The following is a 26,578-nucleotide window of genomic DNA, read 5'->3' as shown; positions in this document are numbered from 1 at the left end:
CTCCTGAAAAGCTTAAAGACACCTATAAACTTAAAAGGCAAGTTTGCATTTTTGTATCAGTGAGACCAAACAAAAGCATTAGACTATGCCTTAAAAACACACAACAGTGGACATTCAGACAAAATCTCATTAAGAAAAGTATGTTTTTTGAGAAGCACCTGGGAAAAAGCCATACAATAAATCCTACTGTATTCGTGCTTTCTCGCATTGCTATAAAGAAATACCTAAGCCTGGGTAATTTATAAAGAAAAGTGGTTTAATTGGTTCACCGTTCTGCAGGCTATAGAGGAAGCATGGTGGCATCTGCTCAGCTTCTGGGAAGGCCTCAGAAAACCTACAATCACAGTGGAAGGTGAAGGAGGGGGGGGCTGGCATTTCACATGGCCAAAGCAGGAGGAAGAGAAAGCAAGGTGGGCAGTGTTACACACTTGTAAACAACCAGATTTCATTAGAACTCACTCACTATTGTGAGGACAGTACCCAGGGGGATACAGTGTTAAACCATGCATGAGAAGTCTGCCCCCTTGCTCCAATCACCTCCCACCAGGCCCCACCTCCAAAACTGGGGATTACAATTCGACATGACATTTGGTGGGGCCACAGATCCAAATCATATCACCTACCATGCAAGTGTCTGACTGCAACTCGTCATATGGGATATCATGGTTTTCTCAACGGTCAAATTTTAAATATACTTTCTCTGCATGTATATCTCACTATGTGAATGTTGAAAAGCGAGAGTCCTTAAAATAGATGTGAATCTCCTTTTATTGCAAGGTAAGGTACAATCCAATCCCATAACGTTTTTCAGATCCTCTGAGCACCTTTTTCCATTTTAAAAAACGATTTCAGCCATCCCAGTCTTTTTTCACTTATACTTCTAGGCTTACCTAACAATTAATTTTGACAAATGCCTGCTGTTTCATGTCAAAATGCAAGTATAATTGATTGGAAAACAAGATTTTTCTCATTTTACTTAGACAAAACTAAGGGACATGACTACACACCTGCTTAAAGAATTAGACTGTTTTGTTAACAGCAGAGAAGTTAAGAAAAAAATCCAAATGATGATAAAGCATTACAGGCTTTATCCTTCAAAGAGCAAACACCCATAAAAATAAACAGACTAGATCTGCAATCTAGAAGATAAAATCCAAATGAAGGTACTCTGTTTACCTTGATATGCAAATATAGATTTCAAGCTATAATTGACGAAATGCTTGAAAGAATAAAAGCCAAAGAGTGGGAACCTAGGAATGTTAAGGTCCATGACAGCCTGTAGTGTGAGTAGGTGGAGAAGGCCTAGAGAAAAACTCCTAAACTGAAGTTTTCCTTTACCTAGCAAAACATCAGCCACTTGGTGAACCTTGAGAGCAAAGGCTTAGCCCACTACATTTCACTTTTCAGCTGAAGTTACTACTTTTTGCATCCCTATTCTGCTTCGCTTCCACTTTATTTTCCCACCATCCTACAGGGTCCAGGGTCAGCACATGGTAATGAATCCCCACCCATAAGCCTTTTCCTCTGCAAAAGTTGCTTAAATATGACAAAGAATAATCATGTAGAAAAAGACCACCTTTTGTTTGCAGAAATTGTCGTGGTGAGGAAAAAACAAAAGGCTTGTCCAGAATCTTGGTAAGAAATTTCATGAAACCTGGTAGCCTCTATGAGGCATATGTTAATTTAACAGGAAATAAATTATTTTGTCTTGTCTGAGAACTCGAGACTTTAAATCTAACCCTTCTTAATGTGATGATCCATTCTATAAAGTGTCAACACACAACTAAAAAAGGCTGGACCTTTCCAAGAACTAATGTAAATATGTGTCACCCACAAAAATCCCACACTCTCTCTCTCTAAAGAAGAGGAGAAAGCCCAGTGAAAATGTGGATATCCTTTGCACTTGCAGCTAGATGGGGGTGCCTCTTTAGAGAGTAAGTGGAGATCCAGAGCCAGAATGCAGATCAAATCGACAAGATGTGCAAACTTAACATTCAAGATCTAACTCCTCCATGGATCTAACTCTTCCATGTCTCAGTTTCATCATCTGCAAACAGGGATAATAACAGTAATATGGTTTCAGTCTGTGTCCCTGCCCAAATCTCATGTAATTCCCAATGTTGAAGGTGGGGCCTGGTGGAGAGTGACTGGATCATGGGGGAGGATTTACCCTTTAGTGCTGTTTTCATGACAGTGAGTGAGTTATCACAAGATCTGGTTGTGTAAAAGTGTGTGGCACGTCCCCCTTCTCGCTCTTCCTCCTACTCTGGTCATGTAAGACATGCCTGCTTCCCCTCACCTTTCGCTATGACTGTAAGTTTCCTGAGGCCTCCCCAGCCATGCTTCCTGTAGAGGCTGCAGAACCAAGAGCCAGTTAAACCTCTTTTTTCCATAAACCCTTACTCAGTTTCAGGAATTTCTTCATAGTCATGTTAGAACAGACTAATACAAATAGTAACTATCTCCCCTGTTGCTGTGAGAACTAAATGAGTTAGTTCATATAAGGCACTTTGGATACTACAACACACACTGGAAATGTGTAGATTATTAGTGATTAAGTTGATTATTAGTGTTATTTTGCCTGGATTCTAGGCCCTGTTAACTTTGAGCTAAAATTTTTATCCTTTTGCTGATAATTCTGGAGGTGAAAACCAAATCTAAACTACGATTTTAGAAGCTTTAGTTTGCAAATACATACCTCCTGGCAAATTCTATAGCTAACAGGTTTGATATCCCTTCTTCCCCTGTAAGTCACTTGGCTCTTACCAAAGTCCGGAGAGGAAGTCTTATAGCAATCAAATTTGGTATTGAAGACCTCAAAACATATTCTCAGTCCCAGAATCTTCATTAACGTTTTGACATAGTTACTCTTCTTTCTACTTAATCTTTACTATTTAAATATTCTGAAATATTTAGGTACAGAGGGTACATTTAATAATTCTACACACATAGTCTATAGCTTACACACATAAGAGCCCTACAGGGAATACTGTCCCTATTAGTAAAGGAGAATGACAAGAGCTATGGGCTGAAAGTCCAGAGTCCTGGGTTCTAGGGTTCAACATATCCCAAGGGGACTCTGGACAAAAGAGTCCACTACTAAATTTCTGGGTCTTCACCTGTAGATGGTGGAATTTGGTACAAACTCTGTAACTCTACAAAGTATGTATCAAATTAATAGCTACATTTCTAAAGTTATTTTGCTAAAAAGTGAAATAAAGCCCTTTGTTTTCCAGATTTCAGATTCATGATACTCTTAAGCACCTGGAACATGGCCAGCATCTAGGATACAAAGTTGAGTCTTCAAAGGCACTATTTTCAAGGCAGGGCATCTCTTACACTTGGCCAGAGAAGACCTCAAGTCTTTATTCAAGGTTACTAACCCATGACTTACATAAAATGCTACCAATTTTGGTTATTTCTTATTCTGGCTCTAACACATTAAAAAGGAACAAATTAGTTAAGAGCTGGGCTGATACAACAGGTTCACTCGGGGAAAAGATGATAACCTATACAACAAGAAAACAGTCACAAAGTCTATCATATTGCTGATTAAACAGGCAAAACAATAATTTTGCATATTAAAAAAGTAAAATTACATCTTAATATATTCTATCCAAGAAAAAATGTATTTTAACATATTATAGAGGATTTTTAAATGGCACCTTTTTTAAAAGTTGTATTAAAGATATATCAAAGTTATATAAAGTTATATCAAGAAACAGATCATGAATATATCAAGGAATATATCAAAGATATACCAAGGAAATATAAAAGTTACATCAAGGAATAAATTTGAGTTACCTGGAAAACCCACTTAATGTGTAAAAATCCATTCCCAGAAGCCTGTATAAATGAGGCTTTACAATATAAGACCTTTCAAAATAGTCTTTTATAGGTTTTAGGTGATGGGGAAAAAATTAGGTCAAAATTTACATAGTTGCAGCATAGACAACTGTTAGTGAAGCCATGATAACTCTGAGTGGCCTTTAAGTAAAACCTTACTATATTTTCAATTAAATGCTTCTATGAATAGCAAAATAGGAAATAAGAGACTGTTCACAAATCCTTACAGCAGCCATCAAAAAGGCCAAAACTAGAAGTGACTTATGACAGAATATCTGCAGAAGAAACTGATTATTACTGGTCATGTAATAGAAGGTATACTTTGCCGAAGGAATGAAACACCCGTTAAATGCCTATTACACATGCCAGTCCCTTCACATACTGCACCTCATTTAGCCTTTCCATCAATCTCAGTTTACATTTTCATAAACTGAGGCTCAGAGTGGTCTCACGATTTCCCTCTGGTGGCGGAATCAAAACGAAAGTCAAAATATTTAGCTATAAATCTGAAACATCTACCATACCACACTATTAATTCACTCATTATACAAACATTGACTGACCCTCTACCTTGTGTCAGGCCCACTTTTAGGAGCTGACAGTCAAAGTATTTCTTTTTCCCTCCCTTTTCTCACTTCATTTCTCCTCTCCTTTAACTTTCAGACAAGTACCTTCTTGTCCACTATAAGAAATCATCCATTCAAACCTGTACTCTTATTCCACATGTTCCAAGGTCTCTTTTGGTACATGGTATGACACTTAGCTTTAAATAAATATGGATCTAATCCTGTAAATACACTCTTCCTTTTTAATTATGCTAACTTTTCAAATTACCACCAGACAACACTGGACAACACAGTGCTGGAGAAGAGCAAAACTCCATTCCCCTAAGGATCACCGTGGCCTGACCAAATTAATGCAGTCCCAAGGGAACTAATTTATACTAAAGGAGATGCTGCTTCACTTAATAAGGCTTAATCTTACATTTGTGAAATCATTAATCAGTAAAAATAAGCAATTAGCTTTCCAACATACAGAGAGCAACTATGCCTAGGGGAAAAAAAAAAGTCCTTTAGTTCATCCCAAAAGCAAATATGAAATTTGAACATTCTAGTGAACATCATGCTTTTCTCAAGAGGAGATCAGTGCAGCTCTTCTAGAGCACGACACTGAAGTACTTCATCAAATTAAGTATACACTGGCCCAATAAACCAGCAACACAACCACAAAACCTATTATAATGTACATGTATAAATCAGGATGGATAGAGCCCATTGGCCTATACAGCCAGTGTATATGTATATGTATAAAAAGGCTCTATCCATCCTGATTTATACATATACATTATACTAGGGCTTGTGGTTGTGAAGAGCCACGGGAAATCTACATATCTCCCCTGGGGGATGAAGCAGTTAGAGACATAATATAGGGTACTCTACCACAGTTAGATATAAAAATATACACAGGTTTACACACAGACCTTTAAACATTGTATTGAGTAGAGATCTATAGCATAACACTATTTTTATTCAATAAAATTACATGTCCACAAACTATAATTTTTAAGAACACATATAATAAAAAGATCATGTAAAACACATCAGGTTGGTTGCCTCATTAGGATATGGGCAGGAAAAATAAGATGGGGACTGGAGAGAGATAAAGATAATGAAAACATTAAACAATATTGGGGCTTTGCTCAGATCAATGATATAACATGGCATAAATGAGAAAGACAATTAACAATAGCCCTCTGTACCTGAAGTTCATTGGAAACCCAAAGAGTATCACTTAGAATCACCAAAACATACGATTTACACTTGTTCGACTTCTTTTCTACAGTTCTTCAAAGTCGATGGAAAAATACCAATTTTTGGCCAACATTTGTACTACATATGAAAGAGGCAATAAGCTGCATGTCATAATCACAAAATAAAAAACAAACAAAAAACTCTTTTAAATCCATAAACACAGAAGAAAAGTTTCTGCTGGCTCACAGGTAACACAGGAGAAAATAACTACAGTTATTATAAAGTGTATTTAGGTAAAATTATCAAAAGGTAACCTGTTTTGAACAAAGACTATGGCCAAAGAGCCAGTTTAAACAGCATGCCCTTATACACAAGTGCCTGCTGTGTGCACATAAAAAGAGTTTTCAATTAGATTTGGATGACAGATGTGTTAAGAATAACAAGAAATAATAATAATCACAAAATTGTGGTATTGCATACTGATGGTTTCTATATCATTTTTTATACACCACCATCATTCCCCAAATCAAGGCAAAGGAAGTTAGCGCATTTTTGACATTATTCTTCCCAATGCAATCAGATACAAATTAATTTTTGGCATCAAATTTGATTTTTACAATAACCTAATCTTTTCTGTAAAGAAGATACTAAAAACATATTTGTGTTGCTGCATTTCAATTCTAACCAGAATGGTAAAATATTTTATTACATTTCAATGAAATTTTAGAAATAAAACTAAATTATATTTAACACATTGGTTTTATATTTAATAATGGGTAGGTATTAACTTCTCTCTTAATAGACAATATTAACTTCAATTCATTTGTAAAACATATTGAGACAGCAAAAATCTGGCAGAATTAAACCTGAGATTGCTATCACCTTGCAGAAAGCTCTTATAGACTCAAAGTATCCTTTTTCAGACTATAAAAATCTCCTACTGTTTAATAGTACTGGACACTGGCAGGAAGAAACTATAAATAGCTTCTTATGTGCTTAAAATATAGTATTTTTCATGCCTTAGAAAAGTTCTTTTTATAACTTTCCACTCTTTTCTTGGAAAATGATCTGTATTCTTACTTTGTATTCTAGGTAAACACATATGAACAGAACTTTGGCTGTTATCTTTGGGACAACAGCAGTGTCAGGAACCAATTTCCAGGAGGTGCTGATAACTGAATGAAGTAGCCTAATGCTCAGTCTCCATGAGTGAGTTGCTTTTAAGCGCAAAAACCGAAACCAGGGGATAAAACATTACAGAATGACAGGGAAAAAAGTACTTGATAGCAGTCGGCATAGTTTAAGAATCAGCTACCGGAGGCTGGAAGTGTTCAGGAATACACCAGAAGAGCTCTCAACGGGGATAAGAAGAGATTCGAAAATCACCTAGGGAGTTATATTGCAGGATGTTTAAAAATTTATCTAACTCCAACAGGTAATGATAAAAAGGAAGCTCATTTTTAAAAAAGCTACAAGTTGTTCTTGGAAACAGAAAACAAATACACAAATATACATGTAATCGTTTTCACTGAGGTGTCACAATCAAAGCTCTTTTCAATTCAGTAGCCTGTATAAATCCCTCAATTCAACCATTACACACTTAACCAAGCCAAAAAAAAAAAAAAACAGTGAGTAGCTCACCCCTTAGCCTTCTTTAATATTTTGACTTTAAACACAGAAAAACACTGAAACCCAACTTTCAAAAAAGAAGTTGAACTATGCTTTCTTCAACAGTAAGAAAACCATTATCTTCTACTAAAAAAATAAATAATTAAAAGCATGAGGTTGTGACACTCAAAGCCCTACCAGAGGTGGCAGATGAGAGGGTGATTCATCAACAGTGGATAAAAATGCTGGCAGGAAAGTATCTCCCAGCTAACCAGGGATCCCTTGCACAGGTGGGAGCAGATGGCAGTAGATACAGCTCAAAGACACACACTCTCAGGTTCCTGGAGGTCCCTTGATGCCAAGGTCAGAGGAAGAGCAAGACTAACCCTCAGGATTGTGCAGAAAGGAGAGGAAATGGGCATCCATGCTACTCTGTGAAAGATATTACTTATAGAGCTAGTAGTCAAATTATACTAATGAAAACATTTTGATTACAGACCCTGTATCATTCACCGCTGAGATAGAGATAAATCTTACTAATATACAAGGTTTTGTTTCCCTCCTAAAAGTTACTTTTGAGCACCCATTTGTCATGAACGTAATATCCATTATCATGGCTAACTACCTGAAATGCCTATGCTACACACATGTGGAGTAACATCTAAGGAACTGTGTTATTTTTGTACTTTGAGAGTCATACAATTAAATCATTACTTACCAGGAAGTTGCCTTCAAAGAAAGAGACAAAAACACTGGTTTTCTTTTGCTTCCTATATGGTGTGGCTACATGACAACAGATCTGATGCAACAACGAGTACGAGATCTTCTACACTGATATTAGTGTCTGATCAACACAATCAGGCATTAAGTTAGCCTTATATTCTGGGCCTTATAAGAAGAAAGAATTTTCTGCATAAAAAATAACCAGCAAAAATAAATTTTCAAACAAGTCATGCAATCTTTTAATAATATAAAAACACTTCCAAACAGCATTATCTTGAGAAGAGATAGACTCAAAACAAGAAAAATTTAGTACAGGTGTTGTTCACAGTGCTGGGTGCAGGAACAGTTTGATTCCTTTAATCCACCAACCTGGAAACTTTGTCTCAAACTGCTTTTATGGAAAATACCTCACGGTGTCTTGCAGTTTGCTCATTTTTTCATAGTTCACTGAATCAAACGCATACAAAGAACCCAGGAATTCAAAGCTGCATGAAGACAGACATATTATTTACTTCTAAAAGCACTGTTGTCACTAGATGTTTACATTCAGACATGAGAACATTAGTGGTTTCACAGCAACAGAATTAACTTAACCTCTCAAAGGAGTAAGATCACATGTACATTTTTAACCTCAGCTAAAATATCAGTAGTATTCATTTTTGCAACTTACAAAACTTCTGGCTGTTAAAGCTGTGTCAGGTTGAGATATTAGTGAGAAAAAAAGATGTAAAATAGCTAAGTTGTATCAACAATCCATCACTTCTATTTATCCAGTAAACATTCGATATCAACCATTGAAGGGCCAGCTAAAATAAATGGATGCTCAAAAAGTTATTGTCCTTCATCACACCCAAAAGTACTGAACTACTCACCCTCAAATTACTCATCCTTCAAAACAGCTCAACCATCTCCTCCTCTGTGTAGTTTTCCCTGATCCCACCCTAAATTATGGGCTCCTTAAACGAACCGCATCTTATTCTTTTTTCCTATGAGCTAGCACAGTGTGCAGGGAGGGCAAATGCTAGCAATCATATAAAGAAACCCTTTACCACTGAACAGCTCTAAAGAGCAAACATTTTCTTAGGGTCAAGTATTAGCTCAGTTCTTAATGAATAAATAAGAACAGTAATAAGGAAGAGTCTCAGACACTAGTACGTTTCTAAGAATTTCTTGGTAGGTCAAAGGGTTTCAGTTTCCATTATGCAGGATGAGTAAGTTCTGGGGATGTAGTATACAGTATGGTGACTATAATTAATTACACTGTATTGTATAACTGAAATTTGCAAAGGGAGATCTTACATATTCTCAGCACAAAAAGAGAAAAAAGATAACTACGTGAGGTGATGGATATGTTAATTAGCTTGAGTGTGGTGATCATTTCACAATGTATACAAAAATTAAAACATCACCTTGTATACCTTAAATATGCATAATTTTTATTTGTCCATTATACCTCAATAAAGTTGAGAGGGGGACATTTAAGAAAAACAAGAAATCCTAGGGATTTACAAGAGATATATCTATTCTTATGCTGTGAGATCCTTCTGGTCATACGTAGTTTAGTCTGATTTATTGGATGTGTGAATTCACTTGGGCAAAAAATAAAGGAGGAAGAAATGAAATGTGCACTTTACAATGTGTTAGAGATTTCCACCTTCTTATTTGAAAGATATTCCTGTAAAATGGACATATATATTTGTAATTATATTAAAGGACTTAAAACTTTTTGTAGAAATTGCTTCATTTAAAAAGCCAACAAAGGCTAGGCATGGTGGCTCACACCTGTAATCCCAGCACTTGGGAGGCCAAGGCAGGTGGATCACCTGAGGTCAGGAGTTCAAGAACAGCCTGGCCAACATGGTGAAACCCCATCTCTACTAAAAATACAAAAATTAGCTGGGCATGGTGGTAGGTGCCTGTAATCCCAGCTACCTGGGAGGCTGAGGCCAGAGAATTGCTTGAACCTGGGAGGTGGAGGTTGCAGTGAGCCGAGATCACGCCATTGCACTGCAGCCTGGGTGACAAGAGCGAAACTCCGTCTCAAAAAAATAAATAAATAAAAAGCCATTATAGATTATTTTGTTTTTAAACACAACCTAAATATTATATTAAGGCTCATGGATATCATCAAGGAAGAAGAATTAGAACGAATATGTTAAAGAGAGTACTTTTACAAACAGCCCATAATAAACCATAGTCAGGATTCTTATTTGGGGATTCTAATTTACAATTAATTTTAAAAGATTAGGAGAAATGACTCTAGATGATGCGATTCTAGTGTATGAATCATCCAAAAAATGGTTCTAAATAACACAATTCTCATTGGCAACAGATGATCATCAAGAGTCTTAACGAGCCATTTCATGTGATGTCAAGCCCTTACTTTATATAAATCTACAGAGAATCAAGAGGAAAATTTAATAAGTTATTGTTTGGGGCTGGATTTAGGCAATGAATTCAAAATAAAGTAGTATTTTGTACTTTATTTTGTATTTAGTAGTATTCAAAATATTTAATATTTAATAATATTAAATATTTAGTATTCAAAATATTTAATATTAAAATACAATATGTAGTAGTATTCAAAATAAAGCAAGGTTAAGACAAAAATGATATAAAGTTTTTTATTTCTCTAAGGTTCACCTTTGTAGAGCTTTTCAAACACATTTTCAGTCAGACTTCTTTATCACTGAAAAATGTCTGCTATGGTTTGAATGTATAGGTCCCTCCAAAATTCATGTGGAAACTTAAAACTCCACCTATGAAGAGGTGGGGTCTTTGCAGGGTGATCAGGCCATGAAGGCTCTGCATTATCAATGAGATTAATGATATTAATCAGATCATCAATGAGATTAATGCCCTTACAAAAAAGCCTTTGGAGAATTGCCTGGCCCTTCCATATGGCTCTTCTGCCATGTGAGGACACAGCAACAAGGCACAATCTTGCAAGCAGAGATCCTTCACCAGATATCAAGCCTTGGTCTTGGATTTCCCAGCCTCCAGAACCATCAGAAGTAAATTTCTATTGTTTATATATTGCCCAGTCCATGGCATTTTGTTATAGCAGTACAAACGAATTAGATAATGTATCGACTTTCCAAGGTTTTGACAATGGGCATTCCTAGGTCTGATCTTGGCTCTCTTACTTACTAGCTGTGTGGTTCTGTTCACCTCTCAAAGTCTCCATTTTCTCTCACTTCATGTCCCAAGTTTCTTGCTTACCTTCAGGCCTCCACATTCTCTTTCCCTTCAAACCTTTTCTGACTACCTCTTAACCATACTTTAGACCTGAGTTTAGACATTTAGCTCCATAAACGTTTAGCTCGCTATCCATTTCCACCTCTAATCTGGGTTAGGTACCCCTCCTATGTGGGATAAAAACATCCTGTATTTTCCCCATCACAGTACTTCTCAGATTATCATTAAATGCCTACAGATTTGTCTTTCCTCCTCTGTTCTATAAGCTTCATGAGGGAAGGACTTTTCTAGGTTAACTTTGACAGTGCCTGGCACTTAGCAGGCACTCATAAACATTTTTGAAATAAAAGTGCTTGGAATCATTCATCAACGGCTTCTGTCAATGGAAATCTATCAATCAACTCAGAGGTTAGAAAGAACTTCATGCACTTGGCTAATACAGAGAGTCAATATGAGAAATCCATTTAAGAAACACTTCTAGTCATTTGCAAAACCATGGGTGCACACATTAACCATTATTCTACTGAATGTCCTACTACATCAGGCATTAGGGATAAATTCCTCTTTGACAAGGACACATATCTCTAGACAGATAAAATTCTTGAATCAGATAATGAAAATTACACAACCCAACTGCCAGAAAAGTAAGATCTAAATTCAGTAACTACTGCAATAAACTTATCTCAGATGCTTGGTCACATCTAATTCTCTGTGCTTTTCAATTTTTTGTCACAATTAACTTCTGCTGGAATTTTTATACATTATTTGTCTTTGTCTTTGAAAGTCCAAGAAGTGCTTGAAAAATGAGTCAAGTTCAGGTTTTATTTGCCCACATTCTGCATTGGGGTGGATACCCACAAAGGGTCTCCTTTTATCCACCAGTCAAGAAATAGTCTCCTGACTCACTAGAGGTGTCTTTTATATCCTAGATAAGATAAACAGTGTAATATGATCCCATCAACAATTAAATTCTTTTGATTTTGCCAGAAATTCTTAGTTGCCATACTTTTTATTCTCCTGCTAAAGACTGTAGCCACAGGGTCCTCTTTTCTGGACAATCCCAGTTTCCTCATCTCCCAGAACCTAGAAAATCTAAACCTGGTTCCTGTGGCCCTCCTCATTTCTCTAGCCTGGTGCTTAATTTCCCTGGGTGCCAGTCACTCACAATGATTATTGTCAATAGGCAAGCAGGGCAGGCAGAGGGCAAACATCCATTGAATTTCACCACTCAAGAGTTATGCTAGATTTTGTTCATCTATGAAAATCAAGAATCAGTATATAAGTATCAATGGTTTGGTTGTGACTTTATTTTTAATAATCTTGTTATTATGTCTAATTGTGCAAGTCATTCTCAAACCATTTTGAAAGTAGGATGCATAGACAACCCAAATAAATAGAATCAGAATCTACTAAAATTTAGACGATATTTCTTTTATTTTACATGTTTTCAAGATTTTCAGGACCTGATCTACCAGCATAAAGATGAGTCATCAAAAGCAAGTAATACCCAAGGCATTCAATACAGGCTGACTCAGACCAGAAACATCTGATCACCCTGATCAGAGAAAATATGGCAACAAAAAGAGTTACCTGACACTCTAGAATTAAAATGTTTAGAACTAGACAGGAAAGGATGGCTTCAGGAAAGAAAAATCCATAGCAACTCATTCCTACCACTGCTAGAAAGCTTAGAATACTATCGGGCCTCTAGAACATATAAAATGCAATATTCAACTACATCATATTGCACACAGCACAGTGGCAATCAATATTTACAGCAACTTTGGGAATCCCTGCCTCTTAAGATTCTTTATCATCACATAGTTTTTCAAAACTACCAAAACAGTTCCAATCTTCCTAAAGTACCTAAATGCAAAAGAAACCACAATCTCTCAAAACAGCACTTGAAAATCATAGTATAAGGGACAAAGTTTTACGCATTAACAAGCAGCACTTAATACTGAATGTCTCACTGCAATATGTAAGCAATAAGTGAATTAGGATGGTGTATTAGTTTGCTAAGGATGCCACAAAGTACCACAGACTGGTAGCTTAACCAACAGAAATGTATTTCCTCACAGTTCAGAAGGCTGGAAGTCCAAGATCAAGGTGTCAGCAGGGCTGGTTTCATTCTCAGGGCTCCCTCCTTGGCTTGCAGACAGCCGCCGTCCATCTCACTGTGTCTTCACATGGTTTTTCCTCCAACACACTAGTGTCTGTGTCCAAACCTTCTCTTTTCATGACAATAGTCATATTCAATTAAGGACCACCCAAAAGATTTCATTTTAACTTAATTACCTTTTTAAAGACTTTATTCCAAATACAGTTACATTCTTAGGTACTAGGGGTTAGAACTTCAGCGTATGAATGGGGAGGGGGAGACACACAATTCAGAGCATAACAGATGGTTCTACTCAACAAACAGCATTATTTTCAATCCTATGTGGGACCTTCTGTGTTGTCCTTATATGGTTACAAATTGAACAAAATAGTTCCACTCTTTTTCTCACTTAATGTGACCAGATATGCAATCATTAGAATTAGGTTCAGCTCACTTGCAAACTGGTAGTCCAGTACTGTGACCATAGCAGCCATGGTGAAGGAGACTCCAAGCAGGCAGCCCATGCTGGAGTGCCTGCATGTGACTGAATCTCACCAGGCCGCATGTTACTCAGCAGTAAAATGGGGATAATCACATCTTCCTTGCAGGGTTATCAAAGGAACTTAAATAGAAGACTACAGGTAAAGATCTTGGCACAGTGTCTATCACCATAATAGAAAGCCTTCCTTCGGCAGATCTCTTGAAACTGGGAAGTAAAGCACTTAACCTTCGAGTTAACATCATCAAAACCCCGAGACTCCTGAAACGGAAAGCAATGTTCACATCATCTCCCCTAATTCCTTCGGACTAAGGCCCAGAGTGTGTGACCAGCTCTCTGCAGCAGAGCTGAGATTGGAAGTCTTGACTCCAAATTCCTAGGGCCGGTGCCTTCCCTGTCCCTCTCTCAGATATGTAAGAGAAATGTCAGCAGTGAGCACGATGGGCTGCTAGTCGGAGAGAAAAAGGCCAGCAGTGACACACAGGGCCTGCCAGTCTGGATTCAGGAGTCACGAAAACTCAGAAACCAAGACGTAAGACAGCGACACCACAGCTCAGGCTGGTATGGGTCAAGCTGCCTCAAGCTGTCCCCAGCCACACTCCTGACTCCTGTCCTGGTCTCACTCGACCACAAGGGAAAAATGAGGCAGGAGGCCTGTTTCTTCTCCATATGTTCCTTCTTACAACCATATTTAAGTTCAATCTCCAAATCCACAGAGCTGAAAAAAAAACATTTAGCCAAACATAGCTAAGTATCTCCCTTAGGATCCAGGGACTCCCAACAGGCAGTTTGCCTTTTGTTCCCAGCTTGGTAATTCAAGTTCTTTAAGAAAGGGGGCCTCATCAGTCCTGACTCACACCAGGAGTTTGGTGCTTTTGGGCTCCCACACCTCTGCCTGCCACTTCCTGTGGAGCCTGCATCTTTCTCCCTCCCACGCCTTTCAAAGTCTAAAGCACCTGCTGTGGGCTCCGCTGGGCCCTGCCACTATGCCCTTGGCATTCACTCCCACACACTGAAGGCAGCTGACTGGAAGTGCCTGAGACCCTGGACTGGAAGGCTTTGTATTCTACCCAGGAGGAGGTTGTAAACAGTTACTGCCCCGAGAATCAGACCTCAGAACAGCCTGACAGTTGGTGGACAAAACTCCAGCTCCCTGCCTCTAGGCTGGCATGAGCCCACAGACTCCCAGAGCTCTCAGTGAGAATCCCAGCTGCCCAGAGGAGTAAACAGCTTGAGAACTCACCCTTTCCTAGCTCCCTCCTCCTTGCCTCAGGGTCTGCTACCAGGGGACCCAAAACCAAGGCAGCATCCCGTAGGACTCCCAGGTAATCCCACCTTCCCCAGAAAGCCTCCCCTCATCACCAAGTCTCTCAAGTCACTTCCTATCATGTGTTAACACTGTTCGTATACACTGTAATCTCATTTCTCTACCACAGGCTCTTGAAGAGGAGAAATTCTTTTACACGGCTCTGAATTCCCCCATGTTGCTCAGCACAGTGTCTTACGCAAATGAGAAGCTCAATAAATGTTTGTTGACTGAATGAAGAATGAATTAACCATGCCAGTCAGCAAGAAGGTTGGGCTCTGTATTTAAGCTAACTGAAACTACATCAGTGTGGCTGTCTGCTTCTTTCCAAAGCGCAGCGTGAACTGCTTTTAACAAGCAAATTACTGCATGCATGTATTTCTTTAAATTAGCATTTTCTAGATATTCATCTTAAATCAAACACCTCTGATTCCCAGAAAATCAGAACAAAGATTTTTTTCCTAAATTCAAAACTACCTTACTCTCCAAGTTTTGGGTCTACTCCTCAGTTTTGGGAGTCAGTCACCCAATGTGGATGTCTTACATCGATTTCACCCAGAGTTCTCCTTGGGCATCATTCAAGATGAACGTACAAAGACGTGTCACATCCCCACACTCTCTCGCTGGAGTAGTGTTCTATTAAGAAGGAACATAATGCTGCCTTTTTAACCAAGAAGGCATTACCCTTGATGCATCCTAAGAATTCTTTCCTCTCTGTATTGGGCAGGGGCCAAAAGCAGCACAGGGATTTCACTGCACAACAAACAGGACAGCATGCTGAGGGCCTGGGTGTTCACCTCAGACCAGTCAGATGGCCTGGAAACTTAAATATCCACATATATGCAACAGCCTGCAAGTCACATCACGTTCTCTAATGGATGTCTGGTGAGCAGCTCTGGGAAAACTGGACAAGTACCAAGTGTCTCGCAAGCACGCTTTCAACTCAATGGAAGTATATGTTATCTGAATCCCCAGTGCCCACTACCTCAAGCACGTATCAACCCAGGGCCTGCCAAATTGTTTCCTTTTTTTTTCTTCAGCCCACTTTGAAGAGAGAAAGATTACATAGTGCACCCCTCCCTTCTCACTTACTAAAGTCAGAAAAAGACTGACTGAAGCCAAAGGGAAGACGAGCAGCATTTCTTACGACCTGAGCTGCTCTCACCAGATCATAAGCTCCATGAGATCAATGACTCTTCTCCTCAATGCAGAATCCCCCAACATCTCAGCGCAGTGACTGCCTCACTGAGGTAATAAAATTCCTTGTTAACGAACATGTGTAAGCACCACATGTTATCTCATCTAATCCTTGCAAAAACCTACAGCTTCAGAAGGAAACTAAAGCTTAAGAAGCTTAGAATATATCCATACGATGGTATATTACTCAGCTACAACATGGATGAACCTCGAAACATTATGCTAAGTAAAAGAGGCCAGTCACAAAAGGGTACACATTGTATGAAACGTCCAGAATAGGCGAATACATGGAGACAGAATGTAGGTTAGTGGTCACCAGGGGCTTAAGGGAGAAGGGAATGGGGAGTGGCTGCTAATGGGTACAGGGTTTCTTGGGGGTGATGAAAATGTTCTAGAATTAGTTTGTGGTGATAACTGCAAAACTCTGTGAATACAATTTTAAAACACTGAATGGTAAACTTTAGAAAAATGAGTTTTGTGATAGGTGGTGGTGGTCATGGTGGAGGTGGTAGAAGAGGAGGGGGAGGAGGAAAAAGAGGAAGAGGAGGAAGAGAAGGAGGAGGAGGAAGAGGAGGAAGAGGAAGTAGAGGAGGAATAGGTGGAAGAGGAAAAAATGAAGAAAAGGAAGAAGTTAAGAAGCTTGCCCAAGATCAAAGAGTTACCCATGCTTTCAACCAGTATGCCGCTCTGATCACGGTTATTCTCAGTAAACATTTGCTGAAAACACCAGCAAATAGATGGGTAATATAGGCTTTGGCATAATTCTAATCACACACAGAGAAGAGACAATCAATCCTCAGACCTTCTGAGATTTCCCAGGATCAAGAATTGTTGATCTAGTATCAATCATACCTCAATAAAGTGGATAGTAAAAATCAAAATTAAAAATACCTAAAATGCTTGTTTGACATTAAAAAAAAAAAAAAGAAAGAAGACAAGAACGTTACCCTAGTGATCTTTTCAAAACCTTCTGTAACTTGGAATAACGGCTGTTTTAGAGGAAACACTAAACAAAAATTTTAAAGAGGAGCACCCTGAGAGGAGTGTAATTAAAGGACCTCTAAGGCCGTAACTAGGACCTCTGGGGCTAAATAAAATAGAAATCTGACAATGTCTCTTCCACGCTTACTGCCATCCAATGGCTTTTCACCCACACTCCTCACCATGGACCACAGTCCTTCATCGCTTGGCTACAGAGCTGCTTCCTCTCTGATCCCGTCTCCTCGTTCTCCCACTATCCCCTGCCCTGCACTGCACTCTGGTCATAATGTCCTCTGCCCTTCTTGAACATCACACATCTTCCTCAGCTCTGGCTGTCTTGCTGTCCCAGCTGTGCAGAACCCTCAGCCTTCCAGCAACGTGTGGTGGCTCCTCTTTGACAACCAGGGCTCAGCTCAGGTTCCCTCCTCGGACAGGCCTTCTTGCTTCTTCTGACCATCTAAATCATGCTGGACACCACACCTTCAGTCCCTCTCCATCCCATATGTCTTTATGTGGTGGTCCACTGTCTGCCTCCTCCTCTGGAATGAAGCTCTAAAAGGGAAGGCACAAGTCTTGTCTATCTTATTCTCAGCAATATCAGCACCTACAATAGCCAGAGGCACATAGCAGATGCTCACTCAACATTTGCTGAACAAATGAATAAAACACACAGCACTGGGGCCAGGCGTGGTGGCTCACCCCTGCTATCCCAGCACTTTGGGAGGCCAAGGCAGGTGGATCATGAGGTCAGGAGATCGAGACCATCCTGGCTAACATGGTAAAAGCCTGTCACTACTAAAAATACAAAACCCTAGCCAGCCGTGGTGGCAGGCGCCTGTAGTCCCAGCTGCTCAGGAGGCTGAGGCAGGAGAATGGCATGAACCCGGGAGGCGGAGCTTGCAGTGAGCCGAGATTGCACCACTGCACTCCAGCCTGGGCGATAGAGCCAGACTCTGTCTCAAAAAAAACAAAAACAAAAACAAAAACAAAAATAAAACACAGCACTGCCATAAGATGCCTCTGCAAGCCAGATGCAAACCAGGCTCTCCTCTCAGGAACTCCTGTCGGGTTAGTCCTCACAAGCTGAGCTTCTGGGCCTGATGAGGTCACTAACCCTGCAGATTCTATGGTCACCACCTGGATTAACTTATGGTAACATCTTTATGTGCTCACACCTCCACACCCTGAGCCCACATACTTACCAGACACCTTTCCCTCCTCTGATAACTTAACACCTTTGCCTGTAATATAGCAATGATCATCCTATAGTGGAAATGAGGTCCCTCTTTCCTCAGAAGCTCTTTTGGGTCCTCTATTACAGACTTAAACATTCTCTTGACTCTCTGCCTTTATTCTAATACATATCAGACTTTTTGGTTAATCCCAGACAGAAGTCATCTAAACTAGAGCCCACCCCCAGCAATGCATCTCATGTTCTAATACAGTTCCCTCGTCTCCAGTTCATCATGTCAGCCTTGCACACTCAGGTTGCACTCAGAAAGCTCAGGACAGCATGAGGGATGTATTACATTAGTCCATTCTCATGTCTCTCATAAAGACATACCTGAGACTAGGTAATTTATAAAGAAAAAAAGCTTTAATGGATTCATAGTTCCACATGGATGGGGATGCCTAACAATTATGGTGGAAGGTGAAGGAGGAGCAAAGTCATGTCTTACATGGCAGCAGGCAAGAGAGCATGTGCAGGGTAACTGTCCTTTATAAAACCATCAGATCTTGTGAGACTTTATTCACTATCACAAGAACAGCAGGGGAAAAACCTGTCCCCATGATTCAGTTACCTCCCACCGGGACCCTCCCATGACACATGGGGATCATGAAAGCTACAATTCAAAATAAGATTTGGGTAGGGACACAGCCAAACCATACAGCACACAAGTGCAGCTCTCACGGCCTCTCTCTCACTGCAGCTAGTTTTCCCTTCAGAGACCTCCATCTGTCCCCAGTTCATAGCCTCCTCTTGACCTCATCTCCCTTCTAACCCAGACTGGATCCTGATACTTAACTACCCAAGTTATTCATGAGTATTCAAAGAGCTTTGCCTCTACTGTTGTTCTTCTGTGCTACCACAGAGACTGAGCCCTGGGTCCACACTACAGTCTGCCTCCTTCATTCACACTCCGCAGTGAAAAACCACTCCGATTTTTAAAAATAATAAAAATAAAATGTAAAACACACCACCAGAAAGAAATACACAAAGACTAACACACAGCACATGATTTCTAATGAAGGTTGCTCAAACATTCTTGAATTTGACCTTGATGGGCTTCATCGCTCATTCGTCCCAACAATTTTGTCATTTTCCTCAAGGCCCAACCCAACCTCCCTCTCCATCCCAATCCCTACAGTAAAAAACTTCAGAAATGTGTTTCTTCAACTCCATCCCCTCATCTGCAAGTCAGTCTCCACCTGCACACACCCTACAGCTTCATACCAGTGCAGGACAACCTGTCTTTCCTGGTTCAAAACTAAGTTCTGCCCTTGTGCTTTGATCTAATTCCCTTCAGTCTCTAACCAGCTGTTGCCCTATAGATTAACTCCTCTCTCCTTTCTGCATCTTCAACCTCCCACTCTTATCAGTTCCATCTCTCAGTCTACCAACTTGCTCTGTTAACTTGCTCTGTCATCACTAAAAAGCCCTGCCTTGACCCCAGTGTCTTCTGCTCTCTTTTCTTCTCATCCAAACCTCCTCAATGGATATTTGCTGCCTCCACATCGTCTCCTCTCATTAACTCCCAGCCTACTGTAACCTGGTTTCTGTCCCCTCTCATTCCCTCCACCTCAGAGCTTCACTGAAACTGCTGCTTTCTGACCACTGGTGACTGCTCAAATGGCAAATCCAAAGAGCAAATTTTGCCTCTTACCTCATTAGATTATTCTACAGCATGTGCCAGTAGATCACTCTACTGCAGATGACACTGTAAATCATACCTTCCCATTTTGAAACTCTGTTTAATCATTCTCCTGATTGTCCTATTTCTCCAATCACTCCTTCTCAATCTCCTTCATGGGTTCTTATCTTCTCCCCTCCTCTTATCTGTCTTCTCAGCTTTCTCCCCTCCTCTTACCTGTCTTCTCAGCTTCTCTCTCCTGCTCTACCCACCCTCCCTGGGTAACCTCATTCACAGCCATGTTGGTCATTAACATTTATATAAAAATACCTCCCAAGTCTACAATCTCTAGCTCTCATCTCTCCCCTGAGGTTATATCCAGCTACCTCCTAGACATGGCCTCATGTATGTCCCAAAGCCCCTCAAATCAATCATGTCTCTTCTGATGCCACATTCTCTTCCCTTCACCATTCAACCTGTTTGTTCCCTGGTACTGCCCATTTTAGCTAGACATCACCCTCCATCCAACCAACCAATCAAGGTACCTCTGTTAGCTTTAACTATCCTCTTGTTATCCATATGGAGCAATCCTAATAATTTTTATCAACTGCAGATTTATTGAAAGTATTCCCTCTCCATGCCTCTTAGCACTTCCTGGGAACAGGACCTCTGTTTATTCCCCTGACTTGATTTTTCAGTCTAGGGGATAATGGCCCAGCACTTACATGTGAAATACCAGAACTTCCATGAGCTGAGCTGTCCCTAGGCTTACCTCTCCCAACTCATCTCCCTCATCTCAACCTTGTCATTTATGAGGAAGCTCAACAAACGGCTCATGCTCCCCTAACATGCCATAGTCCAACGTGGCCTTGCCTCTTCAGACATACTATCTCACATGCCTGCCTAGAACACACTTCAAGATTTAGCTCAAGCATCACCTTTCCCAAGACGCCTTTTCACACTCCTCCAGCCTGAGAGCTGCCTCTCCTTGGTGCTACCATAACATTCCATTTTAACCTCCAGCATATTTCATACTCTTCTAAAATTATGTATCTGTCTATCAACCTTTAGAGTCAACCCAAGTAGACTCTAAATTCCTCAAGTCAGAGACTGCTCATAATAGGTGCTCAACTTGATTCCTTTGCATGCTAAGTGTTACTGATAACTTCTGGCACATTTCCAGACCTCTAAGTACCCTGGCCATCCCATATGACCCTTTCTTTGCCATGTGCTAATTGACTAGGAGGCTCTGCTATGGCTGAGATATTTTATTGCTCAAAACACACAACAGTGTTGGTTGTGATCCTCTTGCTACAGTTTGAAATGATGGTCTCCACCGCAGTAAGAGTTAAAGGAATTGAGGACTTACACTAAAATTAGCTCTATCTTGCCACTCAACATAGTGTAAGATTTGGCAAGACAAGTCTCTTAGGCAGGCAAACCGCTGACACAGCATGGTAAAACGGAATTCAACCAAAGAGGAAAACCTGCAATACCTTTTCACAGGCAATTCTGAGTTATGCTGATTCATTCTGACTTAAAGCTGCAATAACACTTGAGTAAGTAACACCCAAGCTGACTTTGCATTTTTTTCTGCAGAGCTCACAGAATTTGGCATACAAGAAATTTAATAGTTGTTCTTTTTGATCCTTTGCAATTTCTCAAATATTGGTTGTGGTCACTTACATTATAGTGTTTGATAGCATTAACAGGTATTTTTCTTGCAAAGATGCAGTCCTGATCAAAATACTGACAAAAGCTTAAAATACTGACTATAATTTCTGTATCTCAAGAAAACCATATAGAAAATCTCTTTCACCAAAGAAAGGCTCAGTGCTAGATCTATTTGAGGCTGAAGAGCCTTAGTTAAGTCAACAGCTCTTGTTCACACTTTGTACAAAGACATCTGTACAACTGATTCCAACTTAGGAAACAGCATTTAAATATCAACAAACACATGCTCAGAGACAATCGGGTAAATTTTCATCAGGACCAAAATTTCTAAGAAACCATATTAGAGCAAATTCTAAAGCAAAGAATCTTCTCAAAATAGGTATTTGCAAGTCATCACTTACTCTGTTCTTCCCACAGAAGTCATGTGAATTGTATTATAAAGAGTAAATGGAAGAAATTTCTAGACTGTAGTCAAATTATACTTGAATCAGTACATTTATTATTGCTTCTTATATATAGTGATGATTATAGTTAACATTTAATTAACTGGTATTACTTCAAATATTTTTTCCATTTAGAATTGTAATATGTAAGTGCTGTGTTTGAGATGCTTAACATGTTAAATGTCTTTTATTTCAGAAAAAAAACATAATTCACCGTTCAGAATTTTATACTTTATGTGTCTAAAATACATAATCTGCTAGAAAATAGTTGTTAAACAACAGACATTATTTTGACTAAACCAATATTATAAAAACAAAGCTTTATTGCACCTGCTACTTAAGAGGATTATGTCTAAATACTCACTTGTTCAGTATGAGGTCAAGAATGAATTTGGAGCCGAAGGCTTCAATCTGGAAGCTTGCCTGGGCCAGATGGACAGCCTATGGATTCAAAAAGACAGAAGAATCTTAACTTACTTTCCTGTCTTTAAGACAGATTATTATCAAGAATGATATTTAAGAGGAATAACTTTTATGTATCAGTTCATTTCTTTATGTATCTTCATACAGCAATTCATTTCTTTAGGAGACTAGGTACAATATCATGGTTTTGCTAGGAAAATCTAAATATCTGGGTAGCAAAGAGCTAACAAGACAACCCATCCTTGAAAATGAAACCACTAAGATAAAAACCAACAGCATATTCTGCTGGACTTCCAAAGTGACCATGATGAATTATGCAAAAGTCTGACTAATTAAAGCTTGATTTCAGCCTGTTTTGTGCATAAAGCTAACCAATTCTTTCTGCACACCTAAGTGAAAAATCATGTCAGTGCTCTGCTCTTCAGCAGGAATTAGAACTTTCTCTGGAACTTTCTCTAAACGATGCATCAGCAGAATATGACAGTAAAATAGGAAAGTACAACCTTCTAACTTCAGAAAGCACTTAGAACCTGGCCTTTTGTGAATACTGAGAGCTTATGTCCCCCTTTAAGAGTCAAATGTTTACAAATATTGTCATTATTTTGTCTTAATTCAAAATACAAAGATAATTCCATCTAAACATGAATCCTATTTACTAGGTGTTAAAGATTATTACAGCTCACAGAAGCATCTTGAATATTGCAAATTAACAAATCAATGAAGTTTTGTCAAAGTATTAGCTAACATAAACCTCTCCTTTATCACACTATCAGAACAAGGCTAAATGAAACACCTATAGCATACTTCCTTTAACTCACAAATGTCCTTCCTCCAGAATTGCATTCCTAAGGCACAGTGGGTGCTACAAATCATCTGTGAAGTGCTCCATGCATGGTAACTGGACGCCAGCATGAACATACCAAGCATCCCCCTCCCAGTACTTTCTATTCCCACCTTTCCCCCAGTGCTACCCCATGCTCCTCTTTGCCTTCCCCTGTATTTTTGATGACTGAAACTCTCCTAATCCTTCAAAGGCGTCCCACCTGCAGTGGAAGGAAGTCTTCCTTCACACAATCTTCACACTCAGGGCTTTGGAAGCACTTTATTTGTTCCTCCCTGTCTCTCCCTTTCCCATCCTTCCCCTAGGTGGTGAGCTCCACAACACATATGACAGGGGTCTTGCAAACAGGTCTAGGTTAATGACTCTTCCCCAGCATATCTGACCTTCCAAGTAATTCACCAAATATTCATTGTCAAGACCTTTTTGTCATACCAAACCCATAAAACACTATAAATAAACCTTGACTTACACTTTCAGTCAAGCACATTGCCAAATCAGATAGTCACTCAATAATAATCCATACAATGCAAAAAGGAAACTAACAAATATTAAATTTTAAATACAAAACAATGAGAAAGAAGGCTCCTAAATCCTTAATGCCATAGGACGCCAAGTCGAATTCCAAACAACCTTCTAGAACAGGGTCACCATACTTGTGGGCTTCCTGTATCCATACAACTATGAGAGAGAGAGAGAGAAAGAAAGAAACTTCTGTCAAGTGTGGTCTCTGTTATCCACAACAGAACCTCTATTCAATACAAATATCCACTGTCTTTAAATTCATTCTGTACCTTGAAGCATTAATTTTTGCATAAAGATATTTATATTGATGAATAATTTGTACAAGGAGAGATTTTTCAGCTCTGGATCCAAAAAGCTTTAAGTATGTAAAATTTAATTCCTAAGAATAAGATAAATCCTTAGTATAGTTTCTCTTAAGAATATTATATAGTAGAGATGAGTTCATTAAATATACCTCCTTGAACATCTTTATAAACACTAAGAACTTGACAGTGACCCAGTAAAAAGCGTACTTCATAGCAAATAGGTGATGCGACAAGTACAAACACTGACAACACTCTGTTGCAAAATAAGGTAATCTGGTGGTAAATGTAGTACCTTCATTTTATAGAACTGCAGGAGTTATACAATTTGATAAATGCTAAAATAGGTTTATACCAAGTCAATGTGACTAGCTTCAGTTTAATAGAATTTAATCAAAAAGCTAGTCAATCATACTGGGTTTTCCTTTGCTTTTGCATTCAATCATTCCACACAAACATATTAAGTCCTGCTTTGCATGTAAAGATAGCTGGGACACAGCTTCTGCCCTCAAAGAAGTGATGGTCTCCAGAGGGGCAGGTAGAACTGTCAGCCTCAGCTTGCCTAATGGGCCACAGGACAGGGACCACAGCTGAACCCCACCCAGGCACAGAGGGGTACAGAAAGGATCCACTAACAAGGTGCTATTTGAACAAAAACTCAAAAGATGAATAAGAATCCATGTGTCAGGGAAAGAAAAGACACTCGGGGCAGGGAGGAAAACATTTACAAAAATCGAGTCAAAATGAACATGAGAAAAATAGGCTTTTTAAATTTTTAAAAAATGAATATGGCCTGTAGGAAAATGGTTTTCAGATGAAATGTCAAACAATGAATCTGAAAAGGTGGGATGGAGACCGGCAAGCTTCACGTGACATGATCAGTGACATTTATGATCACAAACAAGAACATGTGGCCAAGACAATGAGCCTTCCCCTAAATGACCATTCCCTCAAGCTCACTCAGCACCATTTCTGGCACATGCCATCATCATTATCATTATCATCATCAACATCATCATGATTTAAACATCTTAACAGATTACTCTCCAGAACTGAAGCAATTTATTATGCCAGCAACAAAATATCTGTTTATCCACTGGAAAAAAAAAGAATTTGATTTTATTACCTTTATTTGTAAGAATGTTTTAATATTTTAATTCTAAGAGGAAGCACATTTTCTATAAAATGATTTAAGATTTCCTCACCATATTCATCTTCTTTGTGAATGTATCAAATGGAATTAGTTTCATCTAATATATTTATATCCATTTTAAGTCATTTAAATATACTGATGTATGTTAGTTTTCTTACATTCTGTTTCTCTTTCCATTGCTATACATTCTACAAGTGTCTATACAGTACAGATTCTTCTCTATACCAAAATAAATACCTGACAAGTGTTACTTTTCCCTATCATTTTATTTAATTGTCTTAGGCACAATTAAAATAGTGTTTAACTTCTGGATGCTATGTATTCCATTTCAATTTGTCACTTTTTCTTTAACAAAATATTATACAGTTTTTATATATGCCCATTTAAAATATGTTTTCAAACCATGTAAAGTGAGTTCTCATCATTATTTTATAAACCACATTGTTGTTTTATATATATATATATATATATATATATATATATATATATATATATATTTTTTTTTTTTTTTTTTTTTTTTTTTTACAGAATATTGGCTTGCTTCTTTCAAATGGTAGAAAAGTTAGAAGAATGGCTGGGATGAGTACAAAGTCTTATAATATACAGTCATATCATTTTTGGTTGATTTAACAGATTTTAGAGTTAATTAACTGACCAGCATCACTGAAATCTACTAAAAATACAAATACTACCTACAGTATTGTTCTTCTTTTACAAAGGAACTATGCAGTGAGGTTTAGAAATGTGTTCAGTAATACAAAATCAGATCCTAGGAATGCTTCAGAGAAAAGTTCATGAACCACGTATTAGGTCAAAATCAGTTATTTTCTCTTTCAGGATATCTGTTAAACAGCCTTGCTTTTATAAGGACATTCACTATAATAGCACTGTGGAAGAATGCAGGGTTTTACAGACAAAGAACATCATTTCACAACAAGAATGAGCACGTCCCTGGGCTCAGAATTACCACCCTGAAGGACTGAGAACAGCTGTTGCCTAACCACTTTAGTATTTTTCTTTTAACTCAGAATCTGGCACAGGGAAATTACAGGAGCTCTAAAAACAAAAACAATTAAACTCAATTATATACACAAACCTCCTTCACTGGAGAACAATTTACACGTCTTTGTAATGTGCTTTTGTTTGTATTTTTTCTTT

General features: G+C 38.7%; 1 protein-coding gene across 4 annotated transcripts in view; it reads right to left on the bottom strand.

Moving 5' to 3' along the window:
* Nucleotides 1–26,578, bottom strand: part of ADAM23 (ADAM metallopeptidase domain 23) — a 172,623-nt gene that overhangs the window by 112,408 nt on the left and 33,637 nt on the right. For all 4 annotated transcript variants that reach the window (XM_005574061.5, XM_005574060.5, XM_005574059.5 and 1 more), the window contains exon 3: nucleotides 22,544–22,620. In XM_005574061.5, the coding sequence (XP_005574118.1) occupies nucleotides 22,544–22,620 (77 nt within the window). The remainder of the gene's footprint in view (nucleotides 1–22,543; nucleotides 22,621–26,578) is intronic.

Source organism: Macaca fascicularis, chromosome 12 (assembly GCF_037993035.2).
Source record: "Macaca fascicularis isolate 582-1 chromosome 12, T2T-MFA8v1.1".
Lineage (NCBI taxonomy): Eukaryota > Metazoa > Chordata > Mammalia > Primates > Cercopithecidae > Macaca > Macaca fascicularis.
The sequence above is the reverse complement of the archived record's forward strand: the minus strand, read 5'-3'. Positions and strand labels throughout refer to the sequence as shown.